General features: G+C 51.5%; 2 protein-coding genes across 35 annotated transcripts in view; one reads left to right on the forward strand and one right to left on the reverse strand.

Moving 5' to 3' along the window:
- LOC129215757 (hornerin-like) overlaps nt 1-5445 on the reverse strand; it is a 56917-nt gene extending 51472 nt beyond the window's left edge. For 15 of the 34 annotated variants that reach the window (XM_054849475.1, XM_054849478.1, XM_054849480.1 and 12 more), the window contains exons 1-3: nt 2147-2372; nt 1805-1959; nt 1274-1362 (exon numbers count right to left, since the gene is read on the reverse strand). In XM_054849475.1, coding sequence (XP_054705450.1) covers nt 1274-1362; nt 1805-1959; nt 2147-2340 — 438 coding nt within the window. In that variant the 5' untranslated portion in view covers nt 2341-2372. The other 19 variants (XM_054849473.1, XM_054849466.1, XM_054849470.1 and 16 more) reach the window with 11 other exon arrangements.
- On the forward strand, nt 5191-15731 carry LOC129215759 (peptidyl-prolyl cis-trans isomerase H). The gene is made up of 10 exons (XM_054849499.1): nt 5191-5681; nt 6220-6284; nt 6940-6963; nt 7459-7503; nt 7943-7985; nt 9942-10034; nt 11592-11679; nt 12470-12510; nt 13810-13898; nt 15533-15731. The coding sequence occupies exons 1-9, from the start codon at nt 5616-5618 to the stop codon at nt 13876-13878; spliced, it is 534 nt and encodes a 177-aa protein (XP_054705474.1). The 5' UTR covers nt 5191-5615; the 3' UTR covers nt 13879-13898; nt 15533-15731.
- The last annotated feature ends 3693 nt before the right edge of the window (nt 15732-19424 follow it).

Below are 19424 nucleotides of genomic sequence, written 5' to 3' on the forward strand. Positions count from 1 at the left end.
TGTTTCTTAAGATAATGCCAAAACCAAATCGGATGCCGATGCAAGCGCTGGAGTTGTCCCGCGGCCCTTTCTCCAGCGATCAGAGGCAAGGCTTCCTATAGCCAACTCTGCGTATCAGCCTTTACGCTCTTCTTCTGCTACGCAAACAAAAACCAATGCATGCCTAAGCATTTCTATGTACATACGTGTCCATAAGCACGTCTGAAGGCTTGCCAGGACCTTCCGCAATTGCCACAAAACCAGGACAAACCAGAACCGACCTGAGTGATGGACTCCCAGGCACCTACCTTGTACCTGGCGACTTTTAGAAGCGCCGGATAGCCTTGCTCCCCTCTAAGGCAGTGCTCACCTCACCTCTTTTCCTACTTTGTCAAAGGCATCACGGCATCACTCACCATTTGTTCCTGGGCGGTCTTGCTCTTCATGTCTTCCAGCTGCTGGCGGAGTAAAAGGTTTTCACTCTGGAGCTGGGCCAGTTCATTTGCCTGATTCTGGGCCTGATTTAATTCTCTTTCTCTCATTTCTAAAGCCAATGTCTTTTCTGAGAGAGTTTCTTTCAGGTTATCCACTTGCTTTTCCAGCCCGCTCGTCTTTCTTTCGGCTTTCCTCAGCTTCTGACGGAGTGAAAGGTTTTCACTCTGGAGCTGGGCCAGTTCTTGCTGCAGCCGTTCCGCCTTCTCGACGGCACCTTTTCTCTCTTGTTCTTTCTTAAAGTGTAGAGCATACCGCTTCTTTGCCTGCCTATGGGCTTGACTCAATTCTCTTTCTCTCGTGTGTAAAGCCAATGTCTTTTCCTGGAGAGTCTCTTTCAGTTGGCCCACTTCCTTTTCCAGCCTGCTCGCTTTTCTTTCGGCTTCGCTCAGCTGCTGAGACAACCTCTTGTTGGTTTCCATCATGTGAGACACATGCGTATGTATACTGAGCCGATGGTCACGTTCTCTCAGAAACAACTCTAATACCCGATCGCTTCCAGCGCTCAGGTGGGAAGGGCAGGGATCCAGCCCTTCCGTTGGTATTTGGGCTCTGACGTCTTCTGCCTGGTCCAAGTTAAAGAACGCAAACGGACACAACTGAGGAAATCAGCTCGAAACAGGAGATAGTGGCAGCATTTCATCTAGCCAGAAGAGGACTGTCACCAACTTGAAGTCAGATGATCAAAGAGTTTTCAACAACTCGGCATGAGACATTATTCATGGAAAAGTCTTATTTGGCTTTAGCATGCAATATAATCCTATAATGAAGATTCCAATTAAAAATCTTTGGGTTTACATACCTCTCCACCAAAGCTCTTGATCTCCTCGGTGGCTTCTTCATCTGCTTGCAACTTAGGGAAGACGGACTCCAAGTATGCGGCAAGCTCGTCTATATTAAAACCAGATATTTTTGGAACCAGAGTGAGCTAATACAACTCCTTGATGCCTAGAGTGCTTTCCAAATCGTCATGCTTCCAGAGACAATCTTAGCACAAACGCAGGCCGCAAAGCCACGAAATCCTAGCGAGCGCCCTATCAAAATGCGGATTCAAAATCCATCTATTTTCCTGCTTGGGAATTCGTTTCCCCCAGTGTCCGCGCCTTTTCTGTGTGCCAGGGAGATCACTCAAAGTGAGCCCAAACGAGCCCAAAAGGAATCAGTCTCTCGAGAATTCTGCTTTCCAGGGACAACGCCTGGCAGTGCATTTTTTTGCTGGATCATAAGCAACACCACATCGGCATTTCCAAATTTCCTGCCTCCACGGCAGCCTGCCGAAAGGGCAGGCCACAGGCCTTTTCCCCATCGCCTCCTCCACGCTGGAGAGTCCTACCTGCGCTCCACCAAGTGGGTGAAAGCAGCGTAGCTCCAGCAGCTCCTGCCCCGTGGGGAGTGCTGGATGCTGACACCTCTTTTGCTTGGCCCGGAGCAGATTCTCCGTTGCTTTCCTGCTCCCAGGGGTCCACTGGCCATGCACCGGGACTGTGCCTGGAAAGACAGAAAGCACATCCAGTTGTACACCCTGCTTATGGCAGTAATAACGGCCCCTTCCTATTCCACCTTTCCATATTGACCTCCCTTGAGAACGAGCACCCACAGGCACAAAGCTAAGCCCTGGGGGAGGAAAAAAGCCCAGGAGTCTCCCAAAGAGCACCCGCCTGCCGGGACCCCTTACCTGTCGTCCCTGTCCTGGCACTTGCTGTCGCACTGCTTCACCAGCGGCTGCACTGGGGACAAGTCGCTGGTGGTGGCCTCCCGGCACAGCTCGTCCCGGCCCTCCGGCCGCAGCTCATTGCCACCGCTGCTCCCTGAGGACACGGGCCCCCCCTGCGCCCTCCTGCCCCACAGGAACCGCCAGATCCTCTTCATGGCCCAGCAGGAATGGGCACTGCACCGCCTCACCTCACCTCTCCCCGGGGAGCGGCGGCAGGCAGGACTTGGCGGGCGCTGCCGGGTTCCAGACGCGAACAGAGGAGCTGAGCCCTGAGCTGGGGCACCCATCACCTCTCGCCTCCTGTATCGGCGGTACCCGCACTACCTGGAGGGGAGAAGAGTCCCGCCGCAGTAGGTGGGGACAGCCCAGAGCCATCTCCTCCCCATCGCGGCCGGCACTTCCTCGCTGCAGCTTTGGTGTCGAGGCTGCTGCTTCCCTGGAGCCACCTCTGCTGAAGGCTGCCAGAGGCTGCCCTTCCGTCGTGTTGCTCTTCCTTCGTTTCCACTCTGTCCTGTGGTGCTTTGGGGCAAACGGCCTTGAACGTTGTCGATGCTCCTGCTGGGTCTCCGTCTGCGTTGCTGCCGCTGCAGGCAGGGAGAGGCAATGGGCACTGGCGTGTCAGAGCTACCCCCTAAGAGCACGTCTGCAGTCAAAAGGGATCTGTTCAGTGCCTTGCCTTTGGGTTAGACTCTTCTTCTGAAGCGGGGATTAAGAAGAGGCCCAAGGAACGGCAGCCTCAAGGGGCCTGATGCTTTTCTTGGCTTCCCCGTGGGCTGAGGGGGTGAGCGCCGAGTGCTCTGTCGGAGGCTGAAGTCTGGATTCGGGGCCCCCTTGCCAGTACCCGGTGGAGACAGAGGATGGGGATGGGCTGGGAGCTGGGACTCGGGAAATGAGAGAGGGTCCCAGGTGGAGTCACCCGGGGTAAAGCCTTAAATGCTACATGCGTGCACGCAAGGACTCTTCCCTCCAGGTCAGGCAAATAATGCTATTTGGAGCTTTTTATTTCTGCCAGTTGCCGTGCGGTCTCCTCCTGCATGCTCCATGCTCTCTCCAGGTCCCGTTTCAGAACTCTAATTGTCTGCATCAGTGGTTCTTTCCAAGAGGTGTCAGTGGTCTTGATCTCTTCTCTTCTGGCTTGAGCGGCTGCCTGTGTCTAAAGCAGAGGGTGCAACTTCAGGAAACAGGAAGAGAAAGACAACGCCCAGCCCTCTCAAAAAAACCTGCTCTTGCTGCCATTTTTATATTTTAACAGCCTACAACGCTGTATGGAGGAGGATGAGGAGAAGGCTGCGTATTCTTCAGGCACACGGGTCCCATGACGCGCACAGCAGCACTTTGATGCAGCCTTCTGCAGCTCCCCAGCTTCCCTACAGGAAAGCCAAACCCACCGCACTAACAAAGAGAACTAGATGCCCAAGACAAAACACCTATGGGCTTGACTCAATTCTCTTTCTCTCGTGTGTAAAGCCAATGTCTTTTCCTGGAGAGTCTCTTTCAGTTGGCCCACTTCCTTTTCCAGTCTGCTCGCTTTTCTTTCGGCTTTGCTCAGCTGCTGAGACAACCTCTTGTTGGTTTCCATCATGTGAGACACATGTGTATATATACTGTATAAAAATTCAACGTCCTTGCCTTCGGTCAAGGCCTGCAGAATGACTTTCATGGTCACCTTGACGCACGTCAGCACCTTCTCCTCAGGTGCCGCTTGCCGGAGCCCATGGAAATCTCAGCCCGGGCATCAGAGATTTCCTGTCTACCCTCCGCACTGCAGCACGTCTGCAGGAATCGGCGGAGGCATGCCCGAAGCCCAGGCCCTGAACCCTGCTGAAGCTCGGCCCTGCCAAGCTGCAAGGAAAGCCCCGGCGGCAGAGAAGCCCTCGGAGGGAGCACAACAGGGGCTCCCCTGGCAGGGCCAGCACCACGGGACGGAGTGCAGCAGCCCAGGCATGGGGATATGGGCTTGGCTTCTGGGAAGGTCAGAGCTGTCCATGACGGATCAAGGATACCCCTGGACGACCAGGGTAACACCAGTATCCCTGTGTTGGGTTTGCATGGCAAGGTTTTGGTAGCGGGGGGGCTACAGGGGTGGCTTCTGTGAGAAGCTGCTAGAAGCTTCCCCTGTGTCTGATAGAGCCAATGCCAGCCAGCTCTAAGACGGGCCCGCCGCTGGCCAAGCCCAAGCCAATCAGCGCCTCTGTGATAACATAGTTAAGAAGGAAAAAAAAACAGTTAGAGAGAGCTTTTGCAGCTGGAGAGAGGAGTGAGAAGATGTAAGAAACTCTGCAGACACCAAGGTCAGTGCAAAAGGAGGGGGAGGAGGTGCTCCAGGCGCCGGAGGAGAGATCCACCTGCAGCCCGTGGTGAAGACCATGGTGAAGCAGGCTATCCCCCTGCAGCCCATGGAGGAAGGATGAGGGGGTGTAGAGATTCTACCTGCAGCCCGTGGAGGACCCCACGCCAGAGCAGGTGGAGGCACCTGAAGGAGGCTGTGGCCCATGGGAAGCCCATGCTGGAGCAAGCTCCTGGCAGGACTTGTGGACCCGTGGAGAGAGGAGCCCACGCCAGAGCAGGTTTGCTGGCAGGACTTGTGACCCCGTGGGGGACCCCACGCTGGAGCAGTTTGCTCCTGAAGGTCTGCACCCCATGGGAGAGACCCACGCTGGAGTAGTTCATGAAGGACTGTAGCCCGTGGGAGAGACTCACATTGGAGAAGTTCGTGAAGGACTGTCTCCCGTGAGAGGGACTCCATGCTGGAGCAGTGGAACGATGAGAGGAGTCCTCCCCCTGAGGATGAAGAAGTGGCACCGTGTGATGAACTGACCGCAACCCCCATTCCCCGTCCCCCTGTGCTGCTGAGGGGGGCAGAGGTTGAAGCCGGGAGTGAAGTTGAACCCGGGAAGATGGGAGGGGTGGGGGCAGGTGTTTTAAGATTTTATTTCTCATTCCTCTACTGTTTTGCTTAGTGATAAATTAGATGAATCTCCTAAGTTCAGTCTGTTTTGCTCGTGATGACAATTAGTGAGTGATCTCTCCCTGTCCTTATCTCGACCCACAAGCTTTTCGTTACACTTCTTCTCCCCTGCCTAGTGAATGAGGGGAGTGAGAGAGCGGCTCTGGTGGGCACCTGGCCCCCAGCCAGGGTCAACTCACCACAATCCCAAACCAATGCTGACACATCTCTGACACCCTCCTGGCGTCGCCTGGCGTCACAGCTCAGTAACTGCCGCAGGACTCACTCCAGGGACGGCTGGGCCCAGAGACAAGGTGCTCTTGGGTCACCAGCTCCCGGAAACGGGATCGCGAATGCCGCGACCCGCTCTCAGCGCCAGGCGGAGCAACTGAAGGAAGGCCTGAGCCCCGCCCCGCTTCCGCTTCCGGCCCCGCTGGGGGGGGGCTTCCTGTGCCACTTCCGCTTCCGGGAGAGGCGGCCGCGATGGCGGTGCTGGCGTCCAACCCCAACAACCCCGTGGTCTTCTTCGATGTCACCATCGGCGGGCAGGTGGGCGAAGGCGCTGCCGCTCCCCGGCCCCGGGGTTGCGGGCTGCACCGGGAGGGGAGGGGAGGGGAGAGGAGGGGAAGGGAAGGGGAAGGGGAAGGGGAAGGGAAGACGGCAGCCAGCCAGCCAGCCAGCCAGACTTGAGGGGAGCACTGCGGGGGAGGTGGTAAGGGGGCAGCGGGTGGGGGGCACCCAGGGGTGCTCCGGGAGGGTTTTGTCAGGGGTGCACGGCGGGGGGGCCTGCAGGGCTTGGTGGGGGTGTAGGAGCGCAATGGGGGTGCAGCGGAGGGGGGGATCAAGGGCACATCGTGGGGTTTGCAGGGTCGCAACAAAGCGCTTGGAGGGCGCAGCGGGAGGGAGTTGCAGGGGAGCAGTGGGGCTGTAGGGTTACGGGGCGCGTTGGGGAGGGTGCAGGGTTGCATCAGGAGGGATGGGGGATGCAGCAGGAGGGTGAATTTGGGGAGTTCCCTGGGTGCGGAGATGGGGGGGCGGGTGTGTGCGAGCGGGGCGTGGAAGGGTGATCTGGTCACTGCCTCCCCAGGAGGTCGGCCGCATGAAGATCGAGCTGTTTGCCGACGTTGTACCCAAAACGGCGGAGAACTTCAGGTAAGGAGCAGCCGGCATTCCTGCAGCGCTGCCTGGACCCGGGCTGCAAAGGCTTCACGGTGCGGGGATGTCTCCGGTGGCAGAGTGCCCACCTGCCTCCCAGAACCGCTGCGCCTGCCTTGCTCCTCTCTCTGTTCCTAGAGGGATGTGACCGTGCAGCATCCTGATCCCTCAGGGGAACCCATCTGCCTGGAGGGTGAAGGACTGCAGTCCCTCTCTGCTCCCACCGTGGAGCTTCTGATACGCTTGGTGCATTTATAAAAGGCAGTACCTTAATGCCACGTTAGAGCTCTCCGCCACTGGCGGAAGGATGTCCTGCTTCCACGGGAGAAATGGATATATCCTGTTCTCTGTGAAACACAGTGCCTGCTCCGCGTTCAGTCTCATACAACCTCGGTGTTAAATATCTGACCTCCTGAACCCCAGAAAGCATGCAAGTCTGTTTTGAAGCAGAAGTGGGAAGGAGTTACTGCCGGTTCCCGCTTCACTGGGGATATCCCGGGTGCAGTAAGGAAAATCCTGCACAAGAGTCAGTGCGTGTTGGCTGAAAGCTGCCCTCTTTGTCCTCAGAGTTCACATGTGGCTCACGCTCTGCTCTTTTTTTTGTTTGTTTTTGGGGTTTTTTGTTTTATTTTGTTTTGTTTTTGTTTTCCAGGCAGTTTTGTACGGGTGAATTCAGGTAAGTGGGTTACAGTGTCCTTTTAAGTTACCTTCTCAGAGAAACAGGGCCGGGTGAGTAGGAAGAAGGCTCACTTGGAAGTTTTCCTTACTGTACCAGTACAAAAGGAAAGAGTTACGGAAGTCTGCTCTGAAGAAGTTGTGAGAGGCTCAGTCGGTCGCTGAGATCGCAGACTTTCCCTTTTGGGCACGACTGTGTTCATGGTCAGGTTGCTCTAAAAAGCCCTGTCTGCAACTCCCACCTGCTCGTGCTGCAAATTGCAGTGGGATCCCGTAAAGATGACGGGATGGATGTTGTAGGGAACCGTGTCCTTTAACGGGCAGAGCCCACTCGAGGTTTCCCTTGGCCTCTGACAGCACCAGCTGAGAGCCAGGCTCCAGCGCTCGGTTGTACGAGCTCAAGGCAGCTCCTAACGTGTAGGGCTGAACTCCAGGGAGGGTTTTGTGTTGGCATATCCAGTAAGCTGCAATGATTTTCCTTTTTATTTCCTTGCAGGAAAGATGGTGTCCCTATAGGTTATAAAGGCAGCACTTTCCACAGGTAATTCATCCGCTTTTAATTAGGCGCTTCAATAGCAATCTGAGCTAGATGTGGTGTTGAGACCTGCCTCGAAGGCATTCGTGGTCTGAGAGGTGCTTGTAGGTCACAGCTGACATTGTCCTCCTGTAGCTTTGGGGGATCCGGGGGTGCTGTCAGATGTGTGCGCTGGGCTCACTGGGAGGGATCCCCCGTCCCTGGTGTGCCAGGTCAGAGATCATTTCCTGGCATCTGTCACCTAATTACGATCCCTGGTCCGACAGCGATGGGTCCCAAATCACCTGATGGCAACCAGTCGTTGATATTTATTGTAGATTTTAGACTGTAGCATATAGACCCTGATACCTTTTGTTGTGCTGCGAGGCAGAACTCCTTTTTATTGCACATTAAGCTGCCTGAGGCGTTTTTCTACTGAGAACTAAGTATTGTTTTACCTCCTTAGGGTAATAAAGGATTTCATGATCCAAGGAGGGGACTTTGTAAACGTATGTACTCCTTTTGTACTTTTCCTAGGTGGTATAATACGCGACTGTTTCCAAGGGTCCATGCTGATTTGTGGGATCTGTGGGCTCTCTTTTTGAGGTACCCAGTAGTAACTGGAGGTTTCCTCATAGAGTTGCTGCCGTCTTCCTGCACCAGACTATAATGTACTTGAAAACAAATCTGGAGTCTTGGGGTGAACGTGCCTTCTCCTTCCCCAGATATCTCCTCTCTAAAAACAGCACGGCAGTACAGCTAGAGGCTTTTCAAACTTGCAAAGATTTTTTTTTTTTTCCCCCTGTCATTCCTTCCCCCTTCTCCTGTCGCCCCAAACAAGAAACCCTGTGAATTTCTATTAGCTTTGTGGAGAGAGACCCTAAGTAGAGAACCAAGTATCTAGTGCAAGAGAGAGTTGAAATCAAAATTAGTTCTTTGTTAGTGAATTGTCTCAGAATAGAAGTGACCTTGTGGCCGCAGTGGTGGTCAGGCTCTGACTCGGGGATAAGCAGAGTATGTGGGGAAGGCTGGAGGACCACAGGGTCTCTTCACTGTCCTAGGACCCAGTAAAATCATTTCATTTCTGGAAGTGTTTCAAAATATGAGGGGGGTGAAAAAGCTAATGGTGTTAATTGTGATGCTGCTCAATTGTCTAGTGAGGATATATCGAGCCGTAGCCCTGTATGTAGTACCAAATCTATTATTCGGAGGGTTTCATTACTTCCGCTGAAGCTCAACAAGCATTACAGATCGCACCAGTATGCGTAATATATAAGTTACATTTATTACAAAGCCACTTGGGGAGCAAGAACGGTCACACTGACCCGCAGGGCAGGGTATATGTTCCTGTCTCAGAGCTGACAGATGAAGTAAACCACGGAGAATAGGAGGAGAAGAAGCGAGGGCTAGGCAAGCAGAGCAAAAGACGTGGAGCTGCACATGGTATGCTAACGGCGTCTTGTTTACCTGTTAATTTGGCCTGATAAAGATGTATCTGTTAAGTAGAAAGGCAATGAAGGGAGACAGGTTGCAGCAAGGCAGAAGAAAGGGTACTGAAGTGACACAGAAAGGGAAAATCAACAGAGAAATGGACACAGAAAGGGAAATTACTGTCAGAATGGTCAATTTAACTGAGCATGCCAGGGACACCTGTTTGCATTGCTTCTGCAGCTTTCCCTGGAGGGTTCCTCGCTGCAGCATCTTTAAGGCCATTCTATTGAAGGGTCCTTGCTCGGTCCTTTTGGCATCATACGGAGTGTCTCTGCAGCGCTGGACCAAAGGGCAGGGTGGCCTTTCAGCGGTCCCACAGGTTACGTGTCTCAACGTGAGCCACGCGTCAGGCTTCCGCAAAGTTCCAAACTCGCAAGCGGTCAAAGCTTGCAGTCTGCAGCTGTTACGGGCCTTGCTGCTTTCGTTTATCAGCGTCTTGAGATCCGAGTGCTAGGGCTTGTAGTAAGGACAAGGCGTCTCAACTTGGTAGCAAGTACAGCAAAAATTAGAAACTCTGTATTTTAGAAACTGTCCTTGCTGAACAGAGAAATGTCTTCCCGGTTTCCAGTAAAGTCAGCGTACCGTCAGCCAACTTTTTCCACACAAGCACTTCTGCTTTCCTTGTCACACCAGCCCACCCTTCCACGTCCCCAGCCTTTACCCTGCCAAGTGCAAGCGATCTATAGGCTCCGTCTCACTCTGGGAGGCCTGGACTTAATCCTTACCATCTCCACGGGTTTCTGCCAACATATGGATGGCAAACGATGTTCTGTGTAGTTAGAAACCAGTTGCTGTTCCTCTTCAGCAATGAAACATCTGACTGTGTTGGCTGCTGGTGTATATAAATGGCAGTAGAGCGTCAGTTTTGGGCTGAGTGTAACCCTGTCCCTTTGCTTGGGGGTTTTAAATTTAATTTTTAAAGGGAACTGTTCTGTAGCAATTGCTGTGGCTGACTGGGCACCTCTCTCGCACAGGGAGACGGCACTGGAGTAGCCAGTATATATAGGGGTCCTTTTGCAGATGAAAACTTCAAGCTGAAACACTCTGCTCCTGGGCTGCTCTCTATGGTGAGTATAAAATAAAGACGTTCTAAGACTAAGAAGCTTTTGGTTCTTTCTCCGTACCCTTTTCCTGAGTGTATAAATTATTTGCCAGACAACAGAAATCTCCACCATTGGATACAAGGTCTGAAAGACCTGCTTTGTAACTACGAGTCAGAAGGCTACTCGTGGGTTAATGTGTTGAGTACCACAGAAGTCCTGATCCTGCAGCATCCTTTCTTTGTTACCTGTTGGAGTGCTGGGGCAGGCTTTGATCAGCTTTCAGAATAGCTCGATTCTTACAGTTTTCATACAGTGGCCAGTGGTGGTGGGGTTTTGGGTTTTTTTTCTTCCCTCGTACTGTTATCAAACACTGACCTCAGCAAGGGTGAAACAAAGAGATTTGGGAGTTTCAAAGCCCTAGCAGCGTTACCATGGTATCTTTTATAACATAGGCTTCCTGCTCAACATTGTAGGTAAAACTGCAACCGTTGCATGTTGCCTGATAGGAACAATACGCTGACTTTTGCAATAGAGGGCAAGTGGAGCCGGTGCTTCAGTGTTCCTACCCACAACTGCTTCTTCCCCAGCTTTTTCAGCTGCCCTGCCCTTAAAACCACTTGCTTTGGGCATTCACCATTTGGATTAGCTATTCATCCAGTTCAAAACATGGCCCAGAAAGGTGTCATGACACAGCTAAGTGTCCCGTGGTGCAGGAGAAGGGATCCAAGCTGGTATTGCAGCTTCGTGTTAAAGTGGTGTGGCTCTGGAGTCGTTCTGCTGGGCCAAACCATGGTCCATCCCAGCTGGATCCTTCCAAAGCTGGTTGGCGATAAGTAAAAATCCGATGTGACCGTGTCCTGTGCAGTCGTGCGGCTGCAAAACTTGCCCAGTTCATTGTCAGCCCAGAAACAGGCTTTAGTAGCTCCTGGTTGTCAGTAGAGCTTTGAAAAATTGAAATGGACTTAAGCGTTGCAGGGATGTTTTCTTAGCAGAGCGCAAATGCTCTGGGTGTTGTGCTTGGGTATGAATTAAATTTCACGTCTGCATGACACCGTTGCTGTGAACCCTGTGCCAATATGATCGTTACCTTTCTCATCCTGATCATCAGAACAGACCCCTTTTTTTTGTTGTTGTTGTTTTGAGGAAACCTTTCAAATAGCAGAAATCAGCTGCTTTTTTTTCCCCTGCCCTGCTTCCTGGCTTTCAGTTTTCCCCAGGACAATACTGCAGCAGTAAGTACTCATCACCAAAACGTTCAGCCTGTTTTCAGGAGCGTGCTCTAGAGCCCCGATTTCAGCGCAGTCTTGTGCTGAATGTGCCTTCGTAGAAGTATAATAAAAAGTTGGTGGCGTGGCTCTTGCGTGTGCTGGCACGGCCAGACTCGGTGGTGTGCCACATCCCAGCACAGGGAACTCTCCTGCAGATGTTTATCTTGCTTCCTTTGGTTTGTGTAGCAATAAGCTAAAAATAAGCTAGGCTAGGTCTAGAGCAACAGCTCTTTCCTACGTGAGATGCTCTGCCTTCAGTTTTGGGAAGTCTTCATTTGTACACTTTTCGTATCTTGCCATTCTCAACCCCCAGGCAAACAGTGGTCCAAGTACCAACGGCTGTCAGTTTTTCATTACGTGCTCCAAATGTGACTGGCTGGATGGAAAACACGTTGTTTTTGGTGAGTACCTGCGGCGGAGGCCTGGCATACCAGCTCACGGACACTCCCTGTGGCGCAGCTGCTAAAATAAACAGCCACGAACTGCTTGCTCTTCCCCCCTGGCTTGTGCCAGCAGAGGTGTCTGTGCAGCCAGATACCGAGATGGATCACTGTGGAAATGAAACATTTTTTTCCCAGGTTAGCTTCAATCCGGATCAGTTCCTTGATCGGTGTATCGTGTTACTACGTAAATCCTTGCGCCAGTGCAGAAGGGACAGACGGATGAGCGAAGGAATACCTTTCTTCTCCACTGTCAGAGAGTAGGACTGAGCTTTCAGCTCAGTTTTTAGATCTTTGAGTTTTTAGATAGCAGATGTGGTTTCATGGAATTCCTGACTGTTCACGTGCTGCCGCTTGAGCTGTAGGATTTCAAGGCCAGCCTTTAAGCTGATAGCCTACTTACTGCTTCCTCCAGTTCTTAAGTAACATGGATACCGTTCATTGCCGTTTTTGCATCATTACAAAGGTTGCGTTGATAGCGTTCACGCTGTATTCTTGCACAGCTGGTGGAGGTAGGTCTCCAAACATGCCACCCCTGCGATGGGAAAATGCCCTTAATCTGTTCAGAATGTGGGAAATGTTTTAAGAGGGACTGTTTCCTTTATCAGTTTAGAGATCGGTAAGAAACCCCAAAGTGCCCGATAGCTATACGCTGCACGAGACTTTTCAGGAGGGACAAAAATGCGTGTACCTGTGATGAGTGGGGGGTGAAAACCAGCCCCATTGAAGTGGATGCTTTTTCTCCTTCTAGGTAAAATTGTCGATGGGCTGTTGGTGATGAGAAAAATTGAAGTAAGTCGAACTTGCCTATTCCTCTGTGAATGTCCACGTTGGAAAATCATGTAGAGGATTACCAAGGGTTGTTCTGTTCTCTCCTGCTGTCTGTTTACAGGATAGCAGGGAATACCAGTGTTGATAACTGGTATTATTGGTGGTCATCATTATAAAATAGCAGGAAATCTGTTGAGGCAAAGGCTGTCATATAGATTGACTTTAGAAATGCTATGCGCTCATGGTTGCTGGTTAGTCTTTGAGCGGGGATTGTGTTCTTGTGGCTTTATTTGCAATGCTTTGCATTTGTTCAGGAAGCAGAATCGAAAATCTGTTCCATCAGCAGCTCAGACAAGAGTGTAACGCAGATCACTTCTGTGCCATTGCCTGGGATTATTCAGTGGGTGCTAAATCATCAGTTCTGCTGGTCTGTCATCAGCATGTTTAATAAGAAAAATTAAGCGAATCTTCTGATGGGCTTCCAGGAGCCGAAGATAAATATGCTCGGGGGGTGGGGTGGTCGCTGCCAACGTTGTGACTGGGTGTGACGGCAGGATAATGAGTAGATTTAACAAATAACAGTGGGTTCTTCGAGACTGCCGAAGCTAACTTCATGGCACGCGCCTGGGATAATGTGCACAAGGGCCTTTGCCGTGAGAGAACCTAACAAGTGGGGCAAACACAGAGCTGACAGCTGCTTGGTGTTGAGAAAAGGTGACGTGCAGGGAACCGTACAGCACGATACAATCCATGTGTTGGCAGTCCTCTTCGCCAGAAGCGCTGGTGGAAGGGTTGGGGTGTGCCTGCTTTGTGCGTGGCTGCAGCGAGGGGCAAATTAAAGGGAAGGAGTAAGAGACTCATGGAAGAGCAGCCGAGTCCAGCAGAACGAGAGGTTCAGAACGGGGGTTGCTTTGTGACTCTCTGGTACTTGGATTCCCCTTCTGTACAAATACAAGTTTGCTTTGCTTGTTGCAGCCGTAATGAGTAATTTTAAAGATTTCAGCCAGAGCAGCCTCCAGTGACACGATGCCTGCTGTATCTCACCAGGAGCTCTCCAGTTTTTGCTCTGTTCCTTCCCTCCCGTTCAAAGCCGTCTGGTCTGTATCCCGAACCTCCGCGCAGAGAGAGAGTTCACGGGCTTGCGGCCGGGTCTGTTGCTAAAATAAGTGATGGTGCTTCTGTGTTACTCAGAGCTGCGTCTAGATTTGCCTGTTCCTGATGTTGCACAGACACCTCGTAGCCAGTCTTCAAGTACCTGTCACTCCCTGGATTTGCTGTGCTTTTATAAGGTTTAACGTTATATATTTGTTCGTCCCCCAGAATGTGCCTACGGGTCCAAATAACAAACCCAAGCTGCCAGTTGTGATCTCTCAGTGTGGGGAAATGTAAACCAATGAAACAGAAACATGGTAAGTCTCAGTCTTCACAGGCACCCAGTGCAACTGAACGTTGGGCTGCTCTGCTCCGTGCTTTTCTCTTGACTTACTTTCACATTCATTCGAGTCTGCAGAGAGCTGACTCAGCTCAGTGAAACACCAGAAGATGCTTCTCTAACAGCGTTAGTGTTTTGCCAGCTCAACTCCCTGAACTGGCTTCCCTCCGAGCTACACAAGCATCAAAGGCAGCGCTAGAGGGACAAGATTTTGCAGCTGCCATCAAGGGGAAGTTGGGGTTGTGGGAGCTGTGCCTCGGATGGGGTGAGGCTGCCTTGGGGCCGAGGGGCGTTAGAAACCAGCGGATGAAAGGGAACGGCAGCAGGAATCCAGCTGGTATTGCCCAGACGGTCTGGGGGGTGGGATGGGAGGCTTTGCTTTCACCTGCGGGTTGGTGAACTCTGCGATGGCTCCAGAAAGCAGAGCATCCATGTGCGGGGCAGGCGGGGATCAAGAAGAGAAGAGGAGGAAGAGAGGACTTGAGCCTCCTTGCTCAGTACAGCCACAGGAGTGCCACCACTGAAGGGCCAAGGAATTACCATGTTACATAGTCTTACTTTTACTCCAAAAAATAGCACCGTCCTCATCCGAAGGGAGATGTTTCCAGCATTTTATGATTACTCAGGCTTCATTTTGGTTAATCAATAGGCTCAAGATAGAGCTCAGGCTAACGTACAGTATTCTGTTTCCATTTGTCCGCCCACTTCACGGTAAAAACCACAAGCGTTTAAACAAATCTGTCTCGATTTCAATGTGTCGGGCTGCAGCTTGTCAAAAATCTGCTGTATTAGCCTTTTGGTTGCCGATTTTTCAAATTTCAGCAGGCAGGCAGGCACTGGCAAAAGCAAATCCCCACAATTTTTGACCTTCCATTGAATGATTTCCAGAGACATCTGGAACTGCCCACAGACGTGTCCCCACTTCCATAATAAAGGCTTTCAGCTCTGCAGCACTTCAGATTCTTGGGAGCTCCTCCTGTTTGATGAAGGGACAACAGGGAATGGAATCATTCTTTCCTTTCCCTGGTACTTCTGGTGGCATTTATGGGCTTTTGAAGATAGGGACGATCTTGTTAATAGGCTTTTCTGGCAGACCCGTGCTGATGGGTCAGGTCCCCTTTAGGGTTGTCCTCAGCAACTTCGTTGATCCTTTCTGTTTGGAGTACGTGTTCTCTGGGCAGCGTCCAACTTGAGACTGGAAGTTTTTCATTTCTGGGTATGAGGCTGGTGCCACCTTCCTTACTTCCCAGCCAGGTCTTAGGAACTGTCTGCACCCTGCTGCCCCTCAGCTGCCTGTAGACAAGAACAGCGTTCATCTCGCCCAATGTCAGACAGTGAAATCCGTTACTTGTCCAGATCCTTGAAAATCAGCCAGGAGAAACAGGCACTGCTGGTTTTAAGTTTGGAGATAGTTGCAGATGCCTGGTGTGGAGACCCGGGAGGACTCCGGAGTTCTCTAGCTCAGGGTTGACGAGAGCTGGTGCATGCAGCAAGTAGCGCTCGCTTGAAAATCGCTGTAGCGGCACCCAGTGTCACTGCACAGTCTTGCTGTTGTGGGATGAGTTGGGAATGGCTGTCCGGCAATTTGGACCTGTTTCTTCTTCGTTTCAGTGTTCCTCCACCGGTGGTTAGGCTGTGCTGGCTCTGTGCAGTTCCAGCTCCAGCCAGTTCCCCCGCTGCCCCAGTCCTCTCCGCAGGCCAGATCCACGCTCTTGACGTCCTCCTGAAATTATTTAATAATTGGCATCTATCTTTTTTTTTTTTTTATATATATACACATTGAAATGTAAATAAAGAGTTTTGTTAAATATGCGTGCAGCGCACATCAGTTCACGTGCGTGGGAACAGGTTCTTCAGGCGAGAAGGGCTGTAGGCTCTTCAGCAACGTATGTTATCCTAGCCGGTTCAGTAGGGAACATTTACTGTGCGTGGTATTGAGGGGCGTCACTGCTGGCGTTTGCAAAATGGGAAAGAAGGGGTGGAAGGAGCGTGGCAGTGCCGTGTTCCACCAGCTGCTTTTGTGGCAGGTGAATAAGGCTGCCTGGCAGAGGAAATCTCCAGAGGGGGAATCTCCAGAACCTTTCTACGTGCGGCCTTACTGAAGTGCAAGAAATTGGTATGGCACAAAGACTTCCATCGCCATCCGTTTGCTGAGCTCTGACATGAGTTATGTTGTAAGCGAGCGTTTGTAAAACCTCCCCTGGCACCTCACAGCACTAGTCCATTGGGCCGTTACGTGCCATGGGTGTCACAGGACTTCACGTGGGTGCTGTGAGGGTGTTGGAGCAGGGCAAGGGGTGGTGGCTGGGAGGGGAAGAGCCAATAGGTTCACTCGCTGCTTAATGGGCGCACTGAGTGGTGAATAGCGTGTGTGGGCAGGGCGCACGGCGGGGGGGGCTAGCCGTTGCGGGCCGCCAATGTTGCCAGTTGGATTGGTACCGCTGCCGGGCTGAGGGGAGTCCCGCAGGCCTAGCCCACCTAGGGACAGCGATGGGAAAATACAGCAGATCAGTGCAGGAAAAGAATTTACAGACTTTCATGGGTGTTTTCTACCAGTTCAATAATTGTACTTCAAAGCATTATGCTTGCATGGTGTTGCCCTGGAAGTGAATATCCTGGACTTCATTTGCGTTTGATAGAAGAGCCTGACGTGTCCAGGGAGAATCCCCAGCAGATCTAACTTCATATTCATCAGTGACTGAAAGACAAAAAGGAAGATCCGATGTTAGTTCTACAGCAGATCAAGAAGTCCATGGACAACTATCCAGTGTGACAAGACACTGTAAAGATCTGGAGAGATTTAAGCTCACCACAGGAAACAAAGGATGAGAGGTACTTGCACAAAGGAAGAAATAAGATTTTCCATGTTTGACTATCAAGCAACTAGCTTTTTAAAGCCTGTGAAGGAAATTCCAGAGGCTGCACACAACCAGTAAACCCACGCTAAACCCACAACTGCCACCTGCTTACACTTCAGACCCCCAAGACCTCTTTGCCTTCAAGTGCCCTTCCCACGTTCCTTGGAAGTTCAAAAGAGGGCTTCCATGGAGCACAAGGTTTTCCACCAGCTTCTGCATTCCTCCTGCGCAAAAGACAGGATCATCTGTCTTTGAACAGGTGAAACTTCTCCATCAAAGCCCGGCCAGGGAAATCTCCCAGCACAGCACAGATCCGTCCTTCCTGGGTGGAGAACAACAGAGCTTGTCCCGCCAAAGCATGCTCTTTCTACACCCATCATATTCTGACAAAGACTTCAAAAGCCATTTGGCAATATTGCACCTCACGACTCCAAAGGAACAATTGTCATGAAACATTCATGCATACTAATCTAAGCCAATGGTCTCATTGTCTCAGAAACACTTGTGCATCAAACAGTTTAGCTGTCCGATGGCTTCCAGGGCTTAGGCAGGAAGGGCAGGGATCCAGCCCTTCCGTTGGTATTTGGGCTCTGACGTCTTCTGCCTGGTCCAAGTTAAAGAACGCAAACGGACACAACTGAGGAAATCAGCTCGAAACAGGAGATAGTGGCAGCATTTCATCTAGCCAGAAGAGGACTGTCACCAACTTGAAGTCAGATGATCAAAGAGTTTTCAACAACTCGGCATGAGACATTATTCATGGAAAAGTCTGATGGCTACAGGAAACAATATGAACTAACACATCCTCCAGACAGACCTGATTAGTTTTGTTACTTCAGGGTCGGTAAAGAGAAAGGAAAAATAGGCCTCCGTAATGGGAGAGCCCAAGGTGTACTTTTCTGAGAAGTATGTTGCCTTGAAGGTGCACACATCATGCCGCTCAGAGCCAAGAAAGGGATGAGGGAAAGAGAAACTGTGATGAGAAGGGTCATATTGTAATACATGGGGGAACAGAGAAAACACTTACTATGCTGGGCTTTTACATGGACTTACATGCTGGACATTGTTCTTACCAATAAGGAGGGGTTGGTAGGGAATGTGAAGCTCAAGGGCAGCCTTGGCTGCAGTGACCACAGCATACGGGAGTTCAGGCTCCTCGGGGCAGCGAGGAGGGCACACAGCAAGCTCACTACCTTGGAATTTAGGAGAGCAGAGTCCAGCCTCTTGAGGGAGCTGCTTGGTAGATACCATGGGACAAAGCCCTGGAGGGAAGAGAGGCCCAAGACAGCTGGCTAGTATTCAGGGATCACCTCCTCCAAGCTCAGGAACGATGCATCCCAACAAAGAGGAAGTCAGGCAAGAACACCAAGAGGCCTGCATGGATGAACAAGGAGCTCCTGGACAAAGTCAAACACAAAAAGGAAGCCTACAGAGGCTGGAAGCAAGGGCAGGTAGTCTGGAAGGAATACAGGGAAATGTCTGAGCAGACAAGGATCAGGTTAGGAAACCAAAAGCCCTGATAGAATTAAATCTGCCCAGGGACATCAAGAGCAACAAGAAAAGCTTCTATAGGTATGTTAGTGATAAAAGGAAGACGAGGGAAAATGTGGGCTCTCTCCGGAATGAGGCAAGAGACCTGGTTAGCTGGGATATGGAGAAGGCTGAGGTGCTCAATGACATTTTGCCCGAGTCTTCACCAGCAAGGGCTCCAGCCACACTGCCCAAGTCCCAGAAGGCAAAGGCAGGGACTGGGAGAATGAAGACCTGCCCACTGTAGGAGAAGATCAGGTTTGAGGATATCTAAGGAACCTGAAGGTGCACAAGTCCATGGGACCTGATGAGACGCATCCGCAGGTCCTGAGGGAACTGGCGGATGAAGTTGCTCAGCCACTCTCCATCATATCTGAGAAGTCCTGGCAGTCCGGTGAAGTTCCCACTGACTGGAAAAGGGGAAACAGAACCCCCATTTTTAAACAGGGGAAAAAGGAAGATCCAGGGAACTACAGGCCGGTCAGCCTCACCTCTGTGGAAGCCTGGAAAGATCATGGAGCAGATCCTCCTGGAAAGTATGCTCAGGCACATGGAAAATAAGGCGCTGATTGGTGACAGCCAACATGGCTTCACTGAGGGCAAATCGTGCCTGACAAATTTGGTGGCCTTCTACAATGGGGTTACAGCATTAGCGGACAAGGGAAGAGCGACAGACGTCATCTACCTGGACTTGTGCAAAGCATCTGATGCTGTCCCACACAACATCCTTGTCTCTAAATTGGAGAGACATGGGCTTGATGGATGGACCACTCAGTGGATAAGGAATTGGCTGGATGGTCACACTCTAAAGAGTTGAGGTCAACAGCTCGATGTCCAAGTGGAGACCAGTGATGAGTGGTGTTCCTCAGGGGTCAGTGTTGGGACCAGCACTGTCTAACATCTTTGTTGGCGACTCGGACAGCGGGATCGCGTGCGCCCTCGGCAAGTTTACCGATGACACCAAGCTGTGTGGAGCAGTCGACACGCTGGAGGGAAGGGATGCCATCCAGAGGGACCTGGACAGGCTTGAGAGGTGGGCCTAGGTAAACATTGTATTCAGCAAGGCCAAGTGCAAGGTCCTGCACATGGGTTGGGGCACTCCCAGGCACAACTAC

Source organism: Grus americana, chromosome 21, assembly GCF_028858705.1.
Source record: "Grus americana isolate bGruAme1 chromosome 21, bGruAme1.mat, whole genome shotgun sequence".
NCBI classification, from domain to species: domain Eukaryota; kingdom Metazoa; phylum Chordata; class Aves; order Gruiformes; family Gruidae; genus Grus; species Grus americana.